This window comes from Peromyscus californicus, unplaced genomic scaffold (assembly GCF_007827085.1).
Source record: "Peromyscus californicus insignis strain IS unplaced genomic scaffold, ASM782708v3 Scaffold_17__1_contigs__length_78620276, whole genome shotgun sequence".
NCBI classification, from domain to species: Eukaryota; Metazoa; Chordata; class Mammalia; order Rodentia; family Cricetidae; genus Peromyscus; species Peromyscus californicus.
In genome coordinates, this window is record NW_026294469.1 from 15298516 (window position 1) to 15315618 (window position 17103).

General features: G+C 38.0%; 1 protein-coding gene across 6 annotated transcripts in view; it reads left to right on the forward strand.

Moving 5' to 3' along the window:
- The window catches only part of Kiaa1328 (KIAA1328 ortholog), a 294152-nt gene that overhangs the window by 107102 nt on the left and 169947 nt on the right, over window positions 1–17103 (forward strand). For all 6 annotated transcript variants that reach the window (XR_008219044.1, XM_052741683.1, XM_052741686.1 and 3 more), the window contains exon 6: window positions 16165–16292. Coding sequence is in view for 5 of the 6 variants with exons in the window: in XM_052741683.1 (XP_052597643.1) it covers window positions 16165–16292 (128 nt within the window). In the remaining variant the exon portion in view is untranslated. The remainder of the gene's footprint in view (window positions 1–16164; window positions 16293–17103) is intronic.

The window sequence follows — 17103 nt, forward strand, 5'->3', positions numbered from 1 at the left end:
AGTGGGACCAGGTCCTGTGCTCATTGCATGAGTTGGCTGTTTGAAACCTGGGGCCTATGTAGGATTGCTTGGCTCGGCCTGGGAGGAGGGGACTGGACCTACCTGGACTGAGTCTACCAGGTTGATCTCAGTCTGTGGGGAAGGCTTTGCCCTGGAGGAGATGGGAATGGGGGGGGGGGGGGGGCTGGGGGGAAGGTGAGGGGGGCGGGAGGGGGGGAGAACAAGGGAATCCTTGGCTGATATGTAGAACTGAATTGTATTGAAAAAGAAAAGAGTGCATCACAATGCTTTGATTTTGTAGTGTTCAGAAAAATAGGCTTCTTACCATGCTCATTTATCCAGTTTCAGGATCTACTTTGTGACCCTACTATGGTGGTATTTTATTTGTACTGAAATGTGATTTTAATTGTATGTTAATAAATAAAGTTGCCTGGGGGTCAGAGCTATTAGAGCCATAGCAAAAGCTGGGCATTGTTGGTGCACTCCTTTAATCCCAGAACTTGGTAGGCAGAGCTAGGTAGATCTCTGTGTGTTCAAGGATACAGCCAGCATTGGAGACACACACCTTTAATCTCAATACCAACCATAGAAGACCTAGAGGTCTGTACAGACAGGCAGTGACAAGGCCGTCATGTGGTTGGTTTTACAACCAATGAGAAGGCAGAACAGAAAGTCTATATAAAGACAAACAGACAGGAAGTAGGTCTCTTTCGGAGAAGTCTCTTGGCTGAAGAGGCTAGCTGCAGCAGGCGGGTAAGGCTCTTAGCTCTGATCTCTTGGCTTTCTTCTTTGCATTGGTTCTGTGTTTCTTATTTAATAAGATGGTCGGTTACATCTACACCCTACCCTTGATTAAGTTAGGTACAAGCAGTAACCTCTCATCTTTTGCCTTAATTAATCTTCTGTTTAAGTTCATGAAGAGTATAGCATTCACACCAAATCTGAATATATTGCATAGCATTGCTGCTATAACAATTCCATAGCAGTAGACAATGATTATATTAAGGGCTGGGATTGTCGCTCAGTGGCCCAGTGCCTGCCTCATGCATGAAACACTGGGTCTATCCCTAGTACAATTAGGGGAAATCTTTGTGAGCTTAGGAACCTGTATAGTTGTCGGCTTCCGTTGAGCCAGTCATCATGTTCCTCCATTGATAACGCACATTCCAAGATGATGGTGGTCACTAGGACTCTTCCTGTTGCTCTCTTCTGCCTTTATCCAGCACCAGTTAATGAAAAGGAAGCAAGTAGGCAACTGCTATTCCCAATAAAACAGAAGTCTTTGGGCTAGAATTTGCCCTTTATTGATTGCGATGCAGTGCTAATGACAAGTTCTCCACCACCGAGCTCCACCCTGACCTTAGGATCTGAATTTGTAGACAGTCCTGGTCCTGCTGATTTCTTGTGTTAGTAAGAACATATATGGTTCTTGTTGGCCCTCCTCTACGGTCACTTACTACAATATTTGAAGACATTTTTCTCTTCTTTTTAGATATGTGTAAATTAATCTTCTCTGCAGCTTCTGTTTTATACCAGAAATAAAGTGCCCTATAATATATCATTTTACAGTGACTTTGTGATTTATAAGGAATGTATGTTGAGGTATGAATTTTTTAAACTACTAAGCTTAACAATTAAAAAAATTTTAAGTTTTGTTTTAACATTTACTGTTTTACTTTACTTTTTGCTCATGGAATCCCACTTTGTATAATATAGTTCACAGAAAATGTGATGTATAATTTTATAAAATTAGTTATAAAAGGTTTAAACAAGTGATTCTCAACCTTTTTAATGCTGCAACTCTTTAGTAGTACAGTTCCTCATGTTGTAGTGAACCCAACCATAACATTATTTTGTTGCTAATCATAACTCTAATTTTAATACTGTTATGGATCCTAATGTAAATATTCGATATGTGACTCCCAAACAGGTCATGACCCAGAGGTTGAGAATCACTGGTTTAGACCATACACACTTAAATGTCATGGCCCTTTCCATATTTTTTAATCCGTTTATTTTTTACATCTTGAAGAGAGCAGAGTAAAAGTGTAAAATGTGAACAAAAGAAGTAACTTGTTATTGACAGTGAGCTTATGGTGTTCTTATTGCCTTTATGAAACATACTATATTAGTCAGCCAGTGACCATAAATGTTTCCAATAAACCATCCTTCACTTTGCATTGGAAAAGACAGTCTCATTTAAATATTTCTCTAATTGGTATAATTGCCATGTAAGGACAAAAGAAATTCAATAGTAAGTGTGGGAGAATACCTCTGTAGCATAGCCTGAGGAATTTGCTCTTGGATAAAAACAAAACCACAAAGCAACAGCTTTGTGTTGTTTGCTAGTCCCCTGATTGCAGGATTAGTAGAAGATAAAAGTTAGTAATGCTGAACCTAGTTTCAAATACCACTTTCTCATCAGTCTAGAAAAGTACTGAACGTTGATTCAGCCTTGTGCTTTAAGTACTGTAGTGAGTATGTTTTATGTCTGTACTAGGTGTCACTCATAATTTTGTCACAGGGGTCATCTTATCAACAAATTGTGGGTTCTTGGCCTTTTAAATTATATGGTAATATGCATGTATTAATGAGAGGTATAATTGTTTTCAGCAAAATTTGATAAGTAGTCCAAGTAGTCCTATCAGATTAATCTTACGAAGATGTCATCATTATACCTTTCCTTCTATGCATTTTACTTTATTATAACCAAAAGTCTGAGTGTGACACATTTACATGCAATTGAGGAAGAAAATATTAGCTCAGTAATTTTTTGAATGTTTAAGTAACTAGTGAAATATGTCTCATAAGTATGAGTCACTGGGATTTCTGTTCTATAATTTCTTATTGACAAGTAAGAGTTGTATATCTGTATATGGGGTACAATATAACATTTTGATGTGTTTACACTGTGGGATGTCAGATTAATTAAACAATCTGTTTCCTTATATATTTGTCTTTTGTGCTTAAAACATTTGAGAGTTCTTAGGAATTGTGTAATATAGTGTGCTATTTATTTACTCCTCTCCATAGATCTCTAAAGTTAGTCTTCTTGTTTTACTGATCAACAACCTCTGCTCCAGTCCATGTCAACCTCCAGTTTGGTGTCTACTATGAGTTTGATGGCAGTGGTGTATGTGTGTGTGTGTGTGTGTGTGTGTGTGTGTGTGTGTGTGTGTGTGTGTGTGTATGTGTATGTGTGCGCACGCTTTGCTTATTTTATGTGGTATGATGACATCCAGGTCTATCCATGTTTCAAACATCAGAATTTTCTTCTTAAGGCTGACTAGTATTCTCTTATGGAACACAGACTACATTTTCTTTATGTGATCATCTGATGGACAATGGGCTGCTTCCATATCTTAGCTATTGTGAATGGTTCTATGCTGAATGTGAGAATGCAGGTCTGTATTTCTCAGGCATACTGATTTAAGAAGTTTTATATGTACACAGATGGGATTTCTAGATAATATATTAATTCCCTTTTTAGCTTTTTGAAGAACTTCCATACTGCTTGCTCTAATAGCTGCATTAATAATTTACATTCCCAGAGCAGTTCATAGAATTACCTTTTCTACACATCACCATCAGTGCTTGGCATCTTTCATCCTGTTTTTTTTTAATCTTAGCTTTTGAGACAAGGTCTCACCATGTAGCCTAGGCTAGCTTTGAACTTAGTGTGTTTGACAGACTGTCCTCAAATTCTAGTCCTCCTCCCTCAGCCTCAAATGTACAGGAATTACATGCTTGCCTACTCTAGTCTTGTGGATAGAAGCCACTCTAACAGAAGTAAGGGGTGCTTCATTGTGATTTTTCATTAACACTTTTCTGATGCCTAGTGATAAGGAACTTTTTTTTCATGTATCTCTTGGCCATTTGTGAATCCTCTATGGAGTAATGTCTCTTTGCCCATCTTTCTCTGTCTTCTCGCTGTTGAAGTCTGTAGGTTGCCTCTTCATTATTTCCTTTACTATAAAAGGGGTTTTGGTTTGATGTAGTCTGACTTTGCATATTTTCACTGTTGCTAACTGCCTTTGGAATCGTGTTAAGGAACTAAGCTGGGACCAATACAGTGAAGCATTTCCTGATACTCTCACCGAGATTTATGGGTTCAGGTCTTAGACTTAAATCGCCAAGCCATTTTGAGTCGATGGAGTCAGTGAGTCTTTATGTCAGTGCCACACTGTTTGAGTTATAACTTGGTAATAATTTTGAAGTGGGATAGATTAATGCCTCCAGCTTTGTTAATTTCTTGCACAAGTTTCTTTTTTGTTGTTTGAGTTCTTTTGTATTTCTATGCAAATTTTAGCAGTTTCCTTTTCTAAGAGTAATGTTGGAATTTTGATAGAGTTTTTTGGTGGAGATTTTAGAGTTTGTCTATAAGATTGTGCCATTGGCAGAGATAATTTTACTTCTTTCTCCTTTTTAACCTTCCTCCCCCCTTTTTTCTTGTCTAATTGCTTTGGTTGGAACTTACACAGTACTGTGTTAGAGTGCTGGGAATAAGCATTTTTGTATTTTTTTCTGGTCTTAAAGGAAAATCTTTCAACTTTTGCTGTTAAATGTGATGTTAGCTGTGAACTTTTCACATATGACCTTTAATACATTTGTTGATGCCAAATATGATGAGGGTTTGTAAAGACATTGAATTTTATCAATTTTTTCTGCATTTATTGATATTACTGGGTTTATACTGTGCAAATGTCTGCCTGGGTATATGGGAAGTATCTTATATTGTACATACACTTATATAAGAAAATATGCCCTTTAAGAAATTAATGTGTAGCCACATTTAATTTTGCTCCAGACATATTTTGTAAAAGAAATGCTTGAGCATTTTTTATACTTTACTATCCAAGTATATACATTGTGTTCCAGAGGACTGAAAATACCAACAAAATAACTAATTCTGAAAAAGCTTTCCAGTTTTATTCTCTATTAAAATTATGACTTCAATGATGAGAGCTGATTTCTGTAGCAGTTTAAACTAGTACCTCTTGTGTGTCTTTCTGAAGCTTCAGTGTCCACACCATTACCTGTCAAACTGCTCCATAAAATATAAACTCTGACCCCTATCTGGAGGAGGGCCTGGGATTCTGCATTTCACAATATCTAGTGATACCCATTCTCTTTTAGACATTCTGCCTTCTGAAAAATAGTTTTTTTTAATCTTTTTATAGCAAGTTGGTAATCTGGAAATGTTACCTAGCATCAGCAGTTCAGTATTATTGAAGTGTACTTTGATAGGCAAAATGTCCAGCTGAGAAAGCTAGCTAGAATTAGAAGTCATATGTAAGAAAAGCCATTAACTAAATGAAGTATTGTCAGATCTGAAAGGTTTTATCCTGAATTCCCGTTTGCTCAATGAAATTTTTTATTTTTTCAGGAAAAATGAAAAGCCTATGAGAATCTGTATTTTTCATTTGTGAAAACAGCTCTTTATATTGTATTTTCTTTTAAATTCCATTATCTCTTTTAATATCTAATTTTTCTTTATTTTGAATGACATATAAAACAAGGAAAAATCCTATTTTTTTAATATAAGGAAACATTTAATTAGGGTCTAACTTACAGTTTTAGAGGCTGAGTCCCTGACCATCATGGGGGGGAGCATAGCAGCAGGCAGGTGCATGCACTGGAGCAGGTGCATGCACTGGAGCAGGTGCATGCACTGGAGCAGTACCTGAGATAGTTCATCTCATCTCTGAGTTAGAGAAGGTGTCAGAAACTGGGCTTGGTGGGGAATTTTAAGACCCCAAAGCCCATCCTCTGTGACATACCTCCTCCCCCAAGGCCACACCTCCTGATCCTTCCTAAACAGTCCACAACTGCAAAATCATTCAATTATGAGCCTATGTGGGCCATTTTCATTCAAATCACCACAGGTAATATTTGAGTTCTTTTATGACATAGGCTTAGTGTGGACTACTTTATATTTTCTCATCCCTAGAGCAGTCCTTTTTTCCTTGATTCTAAGAAAACTTACTCAGAAGATTGGGTGATGTGAACAAGGCGATGTAGAAGGTGTCAGAGAGCTGGAGTCACACCCAGGTCTCTCTCACTCTTTTTCCAGGATCTTTACAACCACACTTTCCTCATTGTAGTCCACTGCCCATTCTTCATATCCATCTCTGTGAGGCCGGACATGCACTATCACCCTAAATCTCCAGCATTCCTTCTCTTCCCATGTAATATACTGGCTTATTACTTCAACTGTGCCTATTATAGAACAGTTTAATACCTTTGTAAATGGCACTTACTTTTTCTTATACCAAACTTCAGGTATTTTAAGAAAAAAATTCTGATTTTTATTTAACAAAACTTTTAGTCATACCAGACCTTTACTTCACATCTGAAAAGGTCTTGGTAGTCTTGGTAGTCAAATTAGAGCAGAAACATGTGCCATATTCAGTAGAGTATTAAATGGTAAATAGTGAATGGGAAAAGCAAAAGTTTTTTGGTTTTTTTCGAGACAGGGTTTCTCTGTGTAGTTTTGATGCCTGTGCTGGATCTCACTCTGTAGCCCAGGCTGGCCTCGAATTGACAGAGATCCACCTGGCTCTACCTCCCAAGTGCCGGGATTAAAGGTGTGCACCACTGCCACCTGGCTTACTCTTAAATTCTCGTGACGATCTATAACTTAGCAGAGAGCCCATTTACATGGAGACAATAGGGTAAATGGTAATATTCTTTCTTTCTTTGTTAAGAAATGTTTTATTCATTTTACATACTAACCACAGATCCCCTTCTCTTCCCTCCTCTCACTCCCCCCAGTCTCCCCCAAAATGATAATATTCTAAAGGAAATAGACACATAAAATATTTTTAAGGTGACTGTGTTAGTCACACCTGAATCTCAGGACTTGGGAGTCTGAAACAGGAAGATTGAGAATTTGAGGTTAATATAGGCTATTTAATGAGACCATATCAAAAAATTATACATTTGGATATTTATTTGTAAGTGCATTAGTCCCACATGTCAGTAGGATAGATATACTTAAATTTTATTGTTATACACTCAGTTCTGCTATAAACATGCACACACACAGGGATTTCTGAAAATCATCCTAGTATGCAAAATTGTGTGGTAAGACAAGATATATGGAAAAACGAGTTTAGGGACACAACACTCAAAAACTATTAGTAAAACAGTTAAAAAATGAAAAATACACTTAATAGAAATTGGCAGTGCCGTTTTGCACATATTAAATGCCATAATAAGTAGAGTGTAAAGCACCCTATTTGGAACACTGAAAGGATTACACAAAATTTATAGATTATTCCCAAATAGTAGAGGGAAGCTGTAATGCCTCTGTGTGTGTGTGTGTGTGTGTGTGTGTGTGTGTGTGTGTGTGTGTGTGTGTGTGTGTCAGTGGGAGCTGGCAGATGTGTGAGGCTTGTGGTTCCGAGCACAGGTTTTGTATCTTACTAGTTTTGAATTATGTTGCATAGCTTTCCACCTGTACCTTGTGCCTATCACTGTGGTACTCAAATTATGTGCATAACACATCCAAGTTTAACACATGCACTTGAACAAATTTGTGTATTCTGAAGAAGTGTTATAACAGAGCTCATTGCATATTTTCATGCCTTATTGGAGAAATAAAACTTTATTTTATTGCAATTCAGTTCCACTGACAATAGGGGGGGTAGTAGGTTCACATTTGTGCTGTACTGACCAGTGCTTTTCTTAGCTTTGCAGCTGCACATATGGCAAATTATTATCATTTTATGGCTACAGTTATAAGTAATTTGGTAGAGAATGACAGCTAAATTATGCAGTGTTGCGTTTATTTGTTTTAATTTTGTAATCTAAATATTTTTTTTAATAAGAAAACACAACCCAGAACAATTCTTAGCAGGAGAGTAACCTTTCTGTCACTTAGTGCCAGGCCACCAGTGGGCCTTGCATTTCATTTTTGTTGATCTCTTATGAATTGTCAACATTGGGCATACAATTGTGGGATTGTCTGTATTTTAGGAAATGCATGTTTTTAACTAAATTAGCTACTGCTACTTAATAGAAGATTTAACAGGCAGTTGGACTGACACGTAAATTTAAAACTCCTCTCTCAATTTTGAAGACCTAAGATTCCCACTTTTCACTCCAGGAAGTAGCCTGGCACTGATGCCAAAGCACCTTACTCCCCGTGTGCAGTCAGGATTGCCTCCCTCCGTGTCCTTACATGAAACTGTTCATTTGAAATGTAGGTGTTCACAGTGTACCAGTACAAGGATATTCACAGTACCCATTTCTTTGAGGCTTGGTGTATTCTAAAGGGAGTATTAGTTATTAACACCTAGCCCTTGTTGGGAAGATCACTTAGAAACATCCCCCTTGGGAATGATTTACTTTGTGTCAAAACTGCGATGTTGTTTGCAATGTTTAAGTGCACGACTACTTGTATTAGAGTGCTTCTCTTAGCTGTTGCTGTGACTTCTTTAACACTGACACCTAATGATTTTGTGAGATGTTCTGAAGCTTGAAAACTTAGCCCCGCACTCTGTCAGATTTTTATATTCAGGAGCATTACACAGACTGATGGGAGAGGTCCAGGTGAGCTGCTTGATCTTTAACAGTGTTGACTGAAGTAACGTCATGCTGAAACTCTTTATTATATTCAGATGAATCGGCCATATACTTTATTTTGATCTCTGCAGTGAGTTATCATTTTCTTATTGCTTTTAAGTCATTTTAAAACAATTTTGCAGTGGTTATAGTAGAGAACTAGTCATTGGGTGTTAGAAAATCAGACATTACTTTGTTTTTTCTGATGATAGAGGAAAAATTTATTTTGATGGTATCTTTACTTTTACTAGGTATGATTTTTCCTTTATTATATATAGATACTTTAACTTATTAATTAATTTGTATTCTACCATACACCACTTTGGGTTTATAGCAAAGAGTAATCAAATCAGGAATTAACCATGAGATATCATTCTCCACTAAAGTGAATTTCATGTTTCTTTCCAATAAAGCGATTATTAATACTTTATGATGTGTGTTAATTTAATAATATATGATGATGCTCTAAACAGGATATGTAAACTTTTGAACATCAATATTTTTCATTTAAAAGTAAAAGAAACATTTTGATTTGAAATTCATCAGAGAAATTGAAGGTTGAAATTATTAGAGAATTGTCTTCTGTGCATTTTGTAACATCTATTTTGCCATGTATGTTTATATACTTACTAGATCATACTCCTACCACCATGGGACCTCATGCTGCTTTCTTGGGTAGTTAAGAAATAGGAATTTAGCCGGGCGGTGGTGGCGCACGCCTTTAATCCCAGCACTCGGGAGGCAGAGCCAGGCGGATCTCTGTGAGTTCGAGGCCAGCCTGGGCTACCAAGTGAGTTCCAGGAAAGGCGCAAAGCTACACAGAGAAACCCTGTCTCGAAAAACCAAAAAAAAAAAAAAAAAGAAATAGGAATTTGGAAATATATACTGAGCCCGAAATGACTGGAGAGTAAAAGATCATTTTTACTTATTTAACTGAATAGCTTCTCGATTGTAGGAGAGAATTTCTGCATTTGAAGTTGTGTACGTGGAAGGAAGCCAGTGAACGAGATTTAAGAAAGAACTGTGAGTAACAGAAGCATCAGGAATGGGCCAGAGCCTAGGAAAGGAGGGGAAAGGTCCTTTGAAGAAGGAGTAAGTGGCTAGCAAGTAAGTTAGGAATTGAAACCAAATTGGAGCATTTTAAGATTAGACTAGAGAATACTTTTCAAGATATGGTTTAAATAGACTGACTACGAAAACATGGTGCTGGCCACGGGTTTGATTAGAAATGGGGAAGTAGAGACTAGTGATGTATGTGTGTTAATCTCTTCAGAATTTTAGTGATAATAGAGAGGAGAAGCATATTGACTATGTAAATAGGAAGCATTGTTTGAAGAGGGCTGTGTTTACAGTGTGTGTGGTTGGAGGCCAGTAGCCAGAAGTTACTGAGGTCCAAGACGGGATAATCTAAAGAACGGTGTCCTGAGCTAGAAGAGCAACATCGTGGACAGTGGCCTATTGATGCACTTAGTTAACACTGAGCAGGTGCCACGATGTGAGGTAACAGTGTATTGAGATATTCCGGGGATGACTGGATGGCTAGATGGCTCAGCTAGTTAGGGCACCTGCGACCAAGCCTGATAATCTTGAGTTCAATTCCCAGGACATACATAGTGGAAATAGTGAGCCGACCTCCTGCAAGTTGTTCTCTGATCTCCACCCATGCACCACACACACAGATGCGCTCACGCGCGCGCGCACACACACACACACTCACACTCACATGTGTGCACCCAGTTATAAGTGAATAAAATATGATTTAAAAAACTTACACACACACTCACATGTGTGCACCCAATTATAAATGAATAAAATATGATTTAAAAAAAACTTCCAAGTACATAATAGCCATCTGCCTTCTCAATAAAATAAGGTGTACTGAAAAATAAGTTGCTTTTGTTTGTTTCTCTGGCTACAGTAGTGTATTACTCTCATAGCTTCTTGTTCCAGTTTAACATTTGTTTTGTTGTTGTTTTCATCTCTCAGTGTTCAATTTTTACACGTTTTGTCACATATAATCTACGAAACACAAGACAAGAAGGCAGCTCGCCTTGTCTGCCAGTGGTTGTGCTCTTTTTGTGTTTTATTCCTCCCTGATACTTTCCAATCCAGCCCTTTACCATTTCCTGCCTGGTTAGAGCCCTCTTCAGCCATGTAGACGAGACGACAGTGAAGTCTTGTAGTGGTCCTTCATTTGAGAATTTCTTGATTTCTCCATGTCAGAAGGATAGATTTGATGAATATACAAATCTAGACCGACAATTCTTTCCTTTCAGTACCTGAAAAAAAATGTGCTGCTGTCTTTTGATGTCTGTGTTTATAATTTTCCCTTTATTGGGGACTTCTGCATTGCTCTCAAGATTATCTCTCCTCTTCCTCCTCCTCCACTTCCTTTCCCCCAGCTTCTGTCCTTGGCATTCAGAATTTGACAATGATGTTTCTTGGCATGGATTTCTAGGAGTTAATTCTGTTCAGGGTGTGCTCAACTCTTGGAAAGAGGGAATGGATTTTCATCTGTTACCTCTTTGAATGCTGTTTCAGCCCCTTCCGTGTGCTCTTCTCCTGGTGTTGGAGTGGCACTCAGGTGAATCTTTTGTTACATTGCCATAGTTCCCTTAGGCTCTGTTTATTTTCTTTTTCCATCTGTCTTCTCTCTGCTGTTCAGAAGGCGTATTGTGTGTTGTATTTTCGACTTCATTAATTTCCCCATGTCTTTTATTCTATTGAGTCCATGCAGTGGGCTTTTTATTTTGATTATTATGATTTTCAGTTTCAAGTTTTCAATTTGATTCTTCTGTATTTGCTGTTTCTTTTCTGAGACATTCTAATTTTTCATTTATTTGAAGTATACACATTGAAACATTTCAGGATGACCAGTTTAAAGTCCTTTGTAGCAAACAATAAAATTCTTATCTAGCATCTGGGTTATTTCAGTATTGACATCTGTTGGTTTTCTTTTCTTGTTGAATTGATATTTTCTTGGCTCTTGGTCTGGCATGTGATCAGTTGTGTTCTGGACAGTTGGAGTATTGTGTTATAGTTCTGTTTAAATCTTCACTTTTAGTAGACTTTTTTTTAATTTTTATTTTGCAGTACAATTCAGTTCTACATATCAGCCACGGATTCCCTTGTTCTCTCCGCTCCCGCCCTCATCTTCCCCCCAGCCCACCCCCCATTCCCACCTCCTCCAGGGCAAAGCCTCCCCCGCAGACTGAGATCAACCTGGTAGACTCAGTCCAGGTAGGTTCAGTCCCCTCCTCCCAGGCCGAGCCAAGCGACCCTGCATAGGCCCCAGGTTTCAAACAGCCAACTCATGCAGTGAGCACAGAAAGATCTCCCATGCTCATGGATAGGCAGGACTAACATAGTAAAAATGGCAATCTTACCAAAAGCAATCTACAGATTCAATGCAATCTGGTGAGAAGAAAAAATTCCACTTCATTGCATTGAGATTGGGGTTAAAGTTCAGGGTCCTTACTAGACCTTTTTTGGCACTTGGAAGTAAGCACCTCATTATTGCTGGGTGGGGATAGAAGCTTAGTCACCTGTAGATACCATTACCCACCTGATGAGGGCAGAGGCTTCCCTGGTGGCTTCCATTCTGCAGCTGAAACAGTACATTTCTCCAGTCCTACTCCTGCAAACAGGGATACTTTATTAATGCTAAATGCAGTGAAGCTTCTTTCTTCTCATGAAGCTTCCAGTGATGATCATAATCACAGAGGAGGGGATTAAAGTGGGGATGCAGATTCTGGCCTTTACTCCCTCTTCTGTGGAATGACCCCTGGGGAAAGTGGGTGATCGATGGGCTCCTAGAAGTCCAAAGGGGGTTCAGGTTTTTTCTATGGTATCTGGCTGAAGTAAAGAAATTCTGGGCTATTCTGCCTGGTTTCTCCTTTAATGACCAACCTTTCTCTTCACACAAAGGCTTCTCTTCACTCGATCTGTATTAAGGCAGATACTCAGTACCAGATCAAGTAGTATTCCCAACATCAGGGTAGAGGCTAAGGTGGGTGATAGTAGTAGATTTTGCTGGACCAGAGAGAGTATTCCAGTTCGTCACAATCTCTTTTCATTTGGCAGCCTTCTAGGCCATCTTGTCTGATCTTTAGTGTCCCCACAGAGTTTTTACTGTTTCATCTGCCACCATATTCATTCTACTTGAATGCTTCATTTTACTTTTCTATGTGGGACATTTTCATGTTAAGTCTTTATCCTGTGGGAAATGATCATTTCCTGCAGCCTCTTCAGCTGATTGGTTCAGTTGTTTACATTTCAATGGGATCTTACTCAATACAGGTTGATACTGATGTAGGTCATTTGAGAGTGCTTCTTTCTTCAGTACAGGCTGCTTGTGGTAACTGGTTGCTTTTCTCATTTCTTAAATGGTTGTTGGACATATTGAAGTATACTCATTTGTTTCATGGTTTGGTGTACACCTTTTCTCAGGTTTGATCTCTTATATCTAGTACATCCTTTTCTGATACATGACCAAGATTCAGTTAAGTAAGTCCTCCCTTCAGTGAAGAAGAATTTTACTGATATTTTCCTAAGATCTCACTCCAGGGTTAAAGTCTCATTGTGCTAGGGAGAAAGAAAATATGGGTCATTCTAAAATCTGATAAAACCAAGAAAAAGATTTAAAAAAATAAAGGTAAGAGTATATATTTTTATATTCTGCTGCTTATGAAATACAATTGGGGCTGGCTTACAGGTTCAGAGGTTCAGTTCATTCTCATCATGGTAGAAGCATGGCAGTGTGCAGGAAGACATGGTACTGGAGAAAGAGCTGAGAGTTCTACATCCAGATCAGCAGGCAGCAGGAAGTGAATGTCACACTAGGCCTGGCTTGAGCATTTGGGACCTCAAAGCCCACCCCTTCATGATGCACTTCCTCCAGCAAAGTCACACCTCCTAATAGTGCCACTCCCTATAAACCTGTGGTGGCCATTTTAATTCAAACCACCACACTGCCACATGGCATTTATTTAATGTCTGTATCTCGCCTCAAATGCTGACATTAACCTGTAGTCTGTGTAATTGTGCTTGTTTTTTTTCCAGAATAAAATTTGTATTCTGTGACCAGACATTCACCTATTATAAACATTATTGCCTATGATAGCTACTAGAATAAAAACTTTTTATATTCATAATAGCTGTCACAAACACCTTGGGGCCACACAAATCATTCGTGTCTCTTGGAGCTTATACACACACACACACACACACACACACACACACACACACACACACAAAAAAAAAAAAAAAAAAAAACCCAGAAATGTAAAACCATAGAATAGAAATCCAACATAGATTGACATTAGAAGCTATTAGCTTATTTAGACTACTGTTCTTGCTCCGTTATTACTGCTATTGTTTCAGACACTAAGTATTCAATAAGCTCTTGGAATTAATGTATTCTATAAGCTTAGTGACCTGGCCTTTCACTGTGAGCCAGTCCTCTCCTATAAGCGCATCTTGGGCTCCTTTTTGTTAAAGGTTAATAACCAGAATAATGAAGCAGTTGGTTATTTATGCAGTTATGATTGGCAAAGTTATGAGAACAGGAATCTGCCCAGAAGCAATGATTAGGTTATGAAAATGTTAAGGAATATTGAAACTAGTTACAATTTTTGATATTTAAGAAATATTATCCCTACTCTTAATCATGATGATCTTGTGTAGAAGTATATGTACAGAATAATCCCATTGGACAGTAATTCTTATGCCAACAGCATACCTAAATAAGTGCTAAGAAGGAGATTCAGAAATGGTCTGAGGGAAAGGAAACCTAGGAGAAAGTAACCACATTAAGAAGTTGGGAGGTGCCTGACCCACCGTGAAGTTGGACCTTTCTGACCTGGTGCTTTACCGTTAGCATTCTTCCCATGCTAGTAGCTGTGACAAAGGTTCTCTACACCAGGAAGATGACATATGGTGATGGTGTTCGTGATGTATATTAATATGCAAAACAGTACAAAAGTTCAAAGTATAATCCCCTTATGCTTAATAGAGTTAGGAACCCAATGTATAAAATAGGCACTAATCGTTAAATGCTGTTTACATAAAATCCGACATTTTCAAGTGTACAATTGAATGGCATCAAACATTTCCCAGAGTATCGACACTGCCATCATCTCACTCCAAAACCTTTTCCCAAACCTGCACCCATCTCCCCAGTTTCTTTCCACCAGTCTGTAGCAACCACCAATCTACTTCCTTGTCTGAATGAATTTGGCCTATTCTTGACTTCTCATAAAAATAAATGCTTATGATACATATTCTTTGTGTCGGTATTCTTTTTCATGACATAATATTTTCAAGATTTGTAGCACATAGAAATCCCTCATTTATTTTATGGCCAAAAGATGTTCCATTTTATAGATGCAGCTCTGTTGGTAAGTTGATGAACATGAATGCTCTTGTTGCTTCTAAACTACTATGAGCTGCTCAGAAGATGCCATGTATGAGTTTTTGTTTAGGCTTTTTAAATTTTTTTTCTTGGATAATGAGATATATGGGGTTATGTAGTAAATTTACCTTTTAAAATGCTACTAAATTTTCTTCCAGAGTAGCAGTACATTCACATGCCTGTTAGATAGACTGGAAGGTTCCACTTGAGCATATCCTTGTTAGATTTGCCATCATGAATCATTGATTGAGGCTGACCTACTGGATATAATGTCCTTTCTCCTTGTGTGTTTGATTTACCTTTTCCTGATAGCCAGTGTGCTTAGCATCTTTTACTCTTGGTCATCTATGTATTTCCTTTTGGAAATTGCTTCAGAACCTTTGCCAGTTTTTAAAATTAGATTAATATTATTTATGTTGCATTGTATGGGCTGTTTATATATTCTGAATATCAATCCTTTATTATATATGATTTCAAAGTATTTCATTTTAAGGTTTTTTTTTAATTTTTTAATCCAAGGTCACAAAGATGCACTTGTGAGAGTTTTATCATTTTAACTCTTAAATTTAAATCATTGTTTTCTTGTCTTTTTAATTGCCTTTTCTTTTCTTTCCCTTTCCCTTTCCCTTTCCCTTCCCTTCCCTTCCCTTCCCTTCCCTTCCCTTCCCTTCCCTTCCCTTCCCTTCCCTTCCCTTCCTTCCCCTTCCCTTCCCTTCCCTTCCCTTCCCTTCCCTTCCCTTCCCTTCCCTTCCCTTCCCTTCCCTTCCCTTCCCTTCCCTTCCCTTCCCTTCCTTCCCCTTCCCTTTTCCTCTTTCCTTTCCTTCAGTGTCTGGCTGTGTTGCCCAGTCCATCCTTGAACTCATGATTCTCAACAGGATGCCTCAACCTCCTGAGTTCTGGAATTGCAGGCATAAACTCTATGCCCTGCTTCATTTTTCTTGTTTACATAATGTAATAGGAGTTGCTTTGCATAGCTCTGCAAAGAACTAAGAGAAATGTCTCTTCACTTGGATGGTCAGTGCTACTTTCTTTATTAAAATTATTGCTTCATGATTAGACACGTACTCTTTCTATTGGATGACTCCATTCTCACTGCCTCTGACCAAATATTGTATTTCTATCTTTGTTTTGTTTATTGGAATCTGTCTGTGAACCAGTTTTTTCTCCTTAATTTGCAATCTCACCTCTTCAGCTGCAGTATAGAGAATGTCAAGAACTGCTAAGTCTCTACCAGAAGTACCTATCAGAGCAGCAAGAGAAGCTCACCATGTCACTCTCAGAACTTGGTGCTGCTAGAGTGCAGGAACAGCAGGTAAGAGACCTCTTCTGACCCGGAAGGCTCCTTTTCCTTTTATGTTGGAAATTCATGATATGCATGCTGTCTTAAAATATACAAGTATCTCATGGCTTCCCTGTCTATGGCCTTCCTCTCCTCTTCCTCTCCCATTCTAGGAGTCTAGTGATCAGAAACAGAAACTTGAAGTAGGAAGTGATTCCTGGGGAGACCTTTGATGGGATAAGAAAGTGTACTGATCCTTTACTTAATGAAGAGTGATGGCTATTTGGTGTCCTTTTAGAAAATATTAATATCCCTTTTCTGTTTTTAGTTCTTAGAATATAAGTGTTTATAAGAAACTACATAACATCAAGTGATGAGTATTCAGAACCTTGACTTTTATGATGTACAAACAGGTACCAAAGCCAAACTTCTGGCTTCTAACACTGATACTTGATGTCCTTCTTCTGTCCATATGAGTTTAAATCTTCAAATGGCTGAAAATAATCTTTATATGTTAAGATAGAAAGGACTATGTCATATAAAATCATGAAAATACAAATAATGTGTTAACTACCATTTCCCAAGTAGTGTCAAAAGCTCAAAGGTCAAACATGAGGATTTCTTGCAAACTTCCTAAAGAGCATTCCTGTTCAGATTGGAGACAATTGCCTTAGATGTGTTAAGAGTTTTGGCTAATGGAATCTTAGTTTTGAACCTACAATTTACATATATGGGAAAATGAAAACAAACAAAAAACCATGTTATGTGCTTTACCTGAGTTGTTTAATATAGACCATTTTTAGTCATACATTTTTTTAAGAAATATTCAAATTATTAATGCCTT